At 45.9% G+C, this 7242-nt stretch overlaps 1 protein-coding gene across 1 annotated transcript; it reads right to left on the minus strand.

The window, feature by feature from the left end:
• Nucleotides 1-610: 610 nt before the first annotated feature.
• On the minus strand, nt 611-1792 carry LOC102874874 (isocitrate dehydrogenase [NAD] subunit gamma 1, mitochondrial-like). The gene has a single exon (XM_006891948.1). It carries the CDS (start codon nt 1790-1792, stop codon nt 611-613), a length of 1182 nt encoding a protein of 393 aa, XP_006892010.1.
• Between the last annotated feature and the right edge of the window lie 5450 nt (nt 1793-7242).

The following is a 7242-nucleotide window of genomic DNA, read 5'->3' on the forward strand; positions in this document are numbered from 1 at the left end:
GAGTCAAAAGCCATGGATAATCACGGAATATGAGTTAATTCATGAATACCAAAATGAGAACATTAAGTTGTCATTTTGAAAAGTAATTTGTTTTGAAAGTTTGTTATTCACTTTGTTAAATTTTTGATAGACCCCGAAAACCAGAGCTCAGACCTTCTGTGTTTTAATAACTTTTCACCTATTGTTCAAGCCCCTTTATGATTTTGTCTAAATGAAGAGAACAAACAGACAAAGATGTCAGAGAAAGAAGCACACGGCCCTGGAGTCTATTTCTAGTTTTTATGTTGAATGAATCTCTCTGCGTATCTTCATCATTCATAGATCTAAGTGCCATTGATCTGTAGAGCAACTTTCCATTCTCTTGGAGAGTTATTATATGGAGGTAGAGAGAAGAAATAGTCCAGGTCAGAAGTTATGCCAAGGCCACAGATGTAAGGAATTGTGAAGGGAAGTGGTTTTTTTTTTTTGCTTTTTTTGTTTGTTTGTTTTTTTAAATGGGGCCAGAGGTTGCTTTATTCTGCAGTCGGGGCTGCTTTAGGCCACTGGGGCTGCTGGGGGTGCCAGGGGGTGGGGATGCGGAGGAAGGGGTAGAATGGAGCGGCGGGGACAGCTAGGCCCCCACAGCCCGGCCGTTGATGATCCTGATGTGACGGATGATGTCCTGGATGGCTTCAGATGTGGTGCCCTGGCCCCTGATGTCTGGGGTGTGCATATTCTCGTTGTCCATGGATGCCAGGACGGCCTTGCGCATGGAGGTGGCGTAGGAATGGAGCTGGAGGTGGTCGAGCATCATGCAGCTTGCCAGCAGTGTTGCTGTGGGGTTGGCGACGTTCTTATTGACAATGCTCTTGCCTGTGTTCCTGGTAGCTGTCTCAAACACTGCGTACACATGGCCATAGTTAGTGCCAGCCACGAGGCCCGGGCCCCCGACCAGTCCTGCACAGACGTTGTTGACAATGTTGCCGTAGAGGTTAGGCATCACCATCACATCGAACTGCTGGGGCCGGGACACCAGCTGCATGGTAGTGTTGTCCACAATCATGCTCTCAAAGGTGATCTGAGGGTAGCGGCTGGCCACCTCTCGACAGCACTGGAGGAAGAGTCCATCGCCTAGTTTCATGATGTTGGCTTTGTGGACAGCGGTGACCTTCTTGCGCCCGCTCTCATGGGCCAGCTTGAAGGCATACTCCGCAATGTGCAGAGACTTGGCCTTGGTGATGATCTTCAGGCTCTCCACCACGCCACCCACGCTCTCATGTTCCAAGCTGCTGTACTCCTCCTCAGTGTTCTCCCGGACAATGAGAATGTCAATGTCCTTGTGCCGGGTCACCACCCCTGGCAGGCTCTTACAGTGGATGACGTTGGCATAAAGGTCCAGGCTGGTGCGAAGGATGTTGTTTCGGGATTTGTGTGATGGTGGCAGGTTGTGGTTTGTTTCGATATTGCCCTTCAGAGCCACACGGTTCCGCCGAATGGCCATGATGGCATTGCGGATGTCCTCTTCGTCGGCATTGGAGCTCACGTGCACCTCCTCGAAGTCCACCGGGACACATGCATGCCTGAACACAGACTTGACATGCAGCATGAGCTCGGGTCCAATACCATCCCCAGGGATCATGGTCACTGTGTGTCGCCCACCATAGTTAGCTGACGGAGGAATTGTTTGCTGTGAGGAGATGCTCCTTTGGGGGGCCTCCTGCGCACCTAGAACCTCCCAAGGACGGTAGAGGATGTCTGGTCTAAAAAGGGTCTTCGCAGCGCCACAAGCGGCCGTCGTGACCTTCAGCGCCATGATGATAAATGACAGCTGCCACATGTCCTTGGGCCGATGACATTTGGATGTGGTTTTATGTTGTCAGGTGTCATCAAGTTGACTGCAACTCTCAGCAAGCATATGCCCAACAGAAACCCTGCCCAGTCATGCCACGTGTTTACAATGCCTGCTAGGCCTAAGCACTTTGCTGTCTCAGTTCATCTCATTGGGGGGTCTTTGTATCTTTCACTGAATCTATACTTTTCCAAGCATGATGTCTTCTTGATCCATCCCGTAGCATCATGCAGATACTGTGTTCTATAGGACTCCAAAGGTGCCACTCAGCCAGTCCATAAATGTCCTGCTAGGAAACACACTATTTTTGGTGTGGTGATCACCCTGTCAAAGTCAGTGGTCTTGCAGAAGACGCAAAGACAGCCATGGAAAGTCTAGAGGAGATTTCCTGTGAGAGAGTGGGATCTAAGGATGTACACTGTTCTATGGGTCAATCACTCAGCGAAATGGAGTTTCCTCAAACCCAAGGTCAATGGCTACCTTTTCTCTCTGGTCTTATTCTGGTTCAGATGCCCTGGCTGAGGCCTCTAACATATGGGCAGTAGGCCAGGTTGGGAAGCATCTTGTGGAACACAGGAGCCTCCTGGGAATGCTTCCCTCAGTTTCCAGCAACAACCCATTGGCTTAATGTCCAGGGAGAGAATTTCTTTCATTTGTTTCTCTGTGTTATTGTTTATGTCACTTCTCCTCCCACTTCTGTTCAAGTCCACAGTAGTTATTTTATTTTTACCTTCAAAGAAGAGCACAGAGGAGGAGAAATCGTTTTGGTGCTTCCTGAGGACCCTGTGAGGAGTATGTCTTAGCGTGGTAAAGCTGACGGAAGGCACGTCTCTGTTTTCTATTATTGACTCCAGTGGAGTGAACAGTGGGCAGGCAGAGCAGGGGCTTAAGTAGGATGGGCCAGGAAGGGGCCTGGCTCATGCCTGGATATTTGGAGAAGAACCAAGAATGGTAGAGACATTGGCTGGTTTCACATGTGTCTATGAAGCCACTAGATGAAAGGGACTATGTGTGTAACTGAACTCCCTTGAATTCCACTGGGGCTGTTCATCCTTTCGAAGGCTTGGGGTTGTGTCACCTTGCACTTGAGGATGGATAAAATGAGATCAAACAATTTCTGGGAGTTAATTTCAACTTGACCCATGTGGGTCAGAGAGAACTCGATCCTAAAGAGTTTTCAAAGGCCGAGGGTTTTTTAAAAATTTTATTAATTTTAATGAACATTTATAGAAATTTTGGATTTCCATTCATTCATTGCTGCATTTTTCACCCTGCCCACCCCTCCCCACCAGTTCACTCTTCTCTTTGAAAAGTAAAAGAAAAATTCCTTCATTGGTATCCACTATCCCCCTGCCCCCAGTACACTCCACTCTGCAACCTTCATTCTGGACTCTTATCATAACCATAATACCCAATCATATATCGCCTTTAAACTGTTCTCTCCCTCATCTATTTCAATGCAGTGTACATTATTTATCCATTTTTCAGTACTAGCTCACCAGCCCTTTCTTTGAAATGCCTATGGGTGCTCTTGAACCCTCAATGTTTCAGTTATCGGCCAAGCATGTTAAGTTTTTCTCACCCAGGAACTTCATAGAGTGAGCTAGTGCTGTAGAAGCTGACAAGGGATTTGAAGTTGCATCAACCTCATGATCTTGTTGGTTAGAAAAAGAAATTGAGGCCCAGAGAGCCACATTCCATTCTGGTGAGTGAGCCTGCGTGACCCTACTCTTTCCTGTGCTATGTGAATATGTTCACAAAATATCTGGGCTGCAATTTACCCCTCAAGCCATCTGCCTCTTTCCCCCTCATTATGCTGCCGATAAAAGTGATGCTTAGAGGTATAAAATGCTTAGAGAGAGGCATACATAGAGCTTTAAACACAGATTTGGGCTGCTGGCATCACTGAAGGACATTTCTCTTTTTTCTCTTATACCAACTTGGAAGACAGTTCTCCTAAGAGGCACATGACCAGGCTCACGTGATGTTAGAAACAAATAGTCCTTCAATGTTACCTTTCTTTTCAAAATGATTTCCCAAGTTTATTCCGATTTCATTTTCATATTAGTCCTCTGTGAAGAGAAAAGCTCCTGACAGCAGTAATTCAAGATTTATCTTTGGGATTCACTATAAACACTCATGACAGCAGCAGACAAGAAACCAAAAGACGTGTTACACTGGGAAAAGTCTCATGTCAAGGATCTAGCCAAAGAGCTAAAGGACAATGACATCTGTTTAAAGATTAAGGTGTGCCTGATCCAAGCCATGGTCTTTTCAATTGCTTCTTATGCATGTAAAAGTTGTACACTGCATTGAAACAGATGAGGGAGAGAACAGTTTAAAAGTGAAATATGATAGGGTATTATGGTTATGATAAGAGTCCAGAATGAAGGTTGCATAGTGGAGTGTACTGGGGGTGGGGGAAGTGGATAACAGTGAAGGAATTTTTCTTTTACATTTCAAAGAGAAGAGCGAACTGGGGGGAGGGGTGAGCAAGGAGAAAATGCAACAATGAATGAATGGAAATCCAAAATCTCTGTAAATAATCGTTAAAATTAATAAAATAAAATTTTTTTTTAAAAAAAGTTGGTCAACAACTAAGGATGACAGAAGAAGAATTGATGCATTTGAATTGTAGTGTTGACGAAAAGTCAACTGACTATTCCATGGACTACTGAAAGAACAAACACATCCATTTTGGAGGAAGTGAAACCAGGGTGCTCCTGAGAGGCAAAGATGGTGAAAGTTTGGCTCACATATTCGGGGCACGTTGTCAGGCCGGTCCTTGGAAAAAGGAATCATGCTAGGTGGGTTAGAGGGTCCGAGAAAGAGAAGACCTTCAACCCGATGGATTGACACAGTGACTGCTCTAATTGGCTCGAGGATGTCAGAGATGTGGGATGTGAGAATAACACAGGGTAGACAAGGTTCAGATGTGTTATTCATGGCGTTGCCATGAGTCATAGTTGATGGGGCCTCACAACAACAACTTCTTCTGGAACTCCACCTACACCCTCCCGTCTTGAGGACTGCGCACTGGGTGTGGAGGGCATACTGATAAGCAGAGGGGGACCTCCAAGTGTCCGCAACATCACTACCAACCTCCTTCCCCTTACTCATGTCCCATTTTGGAGAGGCATTGGCCATCTCTCCATCTTTCACATCACTGAGAAAGTCACTGGCTGAGTTTTCCCGTCCGTCTCCCTACTACTGCTTTCCATATTGCAATGAGTGGAAACTCCTAAAAGGTGTTGTAGATTGGTGGAGACTTCCCAGAGCTCTGGTGAACATCCAGGAAGGGGCTTTGCTGTGGGGTCAGGAAGTCTCTGCTGCATGTGGCCGGAGGCCCATTAAGATGTGTCCTGTGACATGTGGCAGGTGTCAGCTGTGCAGGACAGAGTGCACAGGGTGAAACTGGAGCCTCCATTTTGCATTTTATCACCCTAAAAATATAACCAGACTAAACACACTGCAGTTGAGCTTATTTCCACTCAGGGCAACCCTAGAGGACAGACTAAAACTGCTCCAAAGGGTTTCTAAGGCCATAAATCATGTGGAAGCAAACTGCCACATCTTTCTCCTGGGGAGGGTCTGGGGGATTTAAACCTCTGATCTTTTGGTTATCTGGCAAGTGCTTAACTCCTGAGCTACTACAGTTTTATGACCCTATGTGATTGTAGAAGAATAATCAGGACAGCAGATCTCCGATTCTGTTTGTCTCTCCTGAGGAACAAGAGTTAAAGAAAGTGAGTGAGTGAGTGAGTGAGTGGGCTCTGGGCAGGGCAGGATCCTCTCCCCTCTTGACCTTCATGTTCCTGGCACAGCATCCTGTCCATCGGAGGCTCTAACAGTGCAGATGTCCAACCTCTTCCTGCAAGCAACACCAACCCCTCCTCCGGGCTTCTCTACCATCTGCTGTCTTCATGAGCTTATCACACCCCCCTTTCCAGGTGCGCACTTAAGATTTTGTGTAAATAACCCTGGATGCATGGAAATCTATCCCACACTCCAGGAAGGCAACTCCCCAGCTTTCTCTGGGCACCTGTTTCTGTCACTTCTCCCACACTCACTGTCTGGAAATTCTTTGTTATTACCCAAATCCCACAGGCTCAACTTATTCCCTTCTCCTCCAGGCCCCCTCATCACTCAGATGGGCAACAGCATCTGGGGGCTGAAGTCAAGTAGGATAAATCTGAACACCTGGCTGTTGGTCCTGTGACACCCATCTCTGCTTTGACCTTCTCCAGTCACGCTCACACTTGTTTCCATTTACAAAGCACTTTTCCATCTACACCTCATTGGATATTTAAATTCCATCCTCAAGACACATCAGTTCTGATGCATAATGGATTGGAATAAAGCTGTAAATCAATTCTGAATTATTTTAATTATAAAAAAAGTAAAGACGACCTAGAGACGTAATGAAATGAAAGAGCAGATGCCCACAGATGCTAAGGAACAGAGCCAAAGCCACAGCGCCAGTGAGCAGCAGAGCTGGGTCTCTCCTTCATCTAACTCTGCTGTCTCTCTAGTCCTTCTCTGCTTCCTACATAATTTTATACTCTTTTGTATCTTCCTGATAGCTACATCTTCATGGTGCCTTTCATTCTTATCTACGTCCACCTCTTTCCCCTTCAGAGCTATATGGCCCCAAACAACATTGACACCTTACGGTGTACAGAGGGACACACACACACACACACACACACACACCCCTACACACACACACACCCTCCTACACACATATACACACACACTTACACATTACACATACCTACATACCCCTACACACACACACACACACACACACAGGGACAGAATAAAAGACCCAGAAGTAGATACACAGGGAAATTGAGAAGAAAAGATGTATCGGTGGGCCTAGGAGAAAGAGAATGGAGAGATAACAAGGAAGGAGAGGAAAAAAAGCATAGGTTTCGAGTCAGAAGATTTTCCAGTTTCATCACTTAGTGACTGAGGCATGGAGGGAATCATTTAACCTCTCTCTGAGCCTCATTTCCTAGCAGTACTAGAACTACTAGAACTCCTAGTAACTACTAGATAATGTTTATCTCATAAATGTGTATTTATTGCTACCTGGGGATAAATCAATACCAAAAAACCCCAAATCCATTCCAACTCACAGTGACCCTACGAGGTAGAACAGAACTACCCCAAAGAGTTTCCAGTGCTGGGGTCTCTCAGAGCAGATGGCTGACCACGTCTTTCTCCTATGGAGACAGCGGCTGGTTTTGAACTGCCTATCTTTTGGTTAGGAGTCCAGCAATTACATATTGCACCACCAGGGTTCCTTATCAGTGAATAATTGGAAAAAAAACCCCCTCTGCTTTCTTATTAATAAATCTCAGCATCTCTCATAGTGACGGCAAAGAACAAGAATTGTGATGAAGAAATAA

This window comes from Elephantulus edwardii, unplaced genomic scaffold, assembly GCF_000299155.1.
Source record: "Elephantulus edwardii isolate Elephantulus edwardi_28Jun2011 unplaced genomic scaffold, EleEdw1.0 scaffold00106, whole genome shotgun sequence".
NCBI lineage: Eukaryota > Metazoa > Chordata > Mammalia > Macroscelidea > Macroscelididae > Elephantulus > Elephantulus edwardii.

What these genes read in the sequence shown, in the direction of transcription:
- LOC102874874 (XM_006891948.1), bottom strand. Translation starts at nt 1,792, where the DNA reads ATGGCGCTGAAGGTCACGACGGCCGCTTGTGGCGCTGCGAAGACCCTT.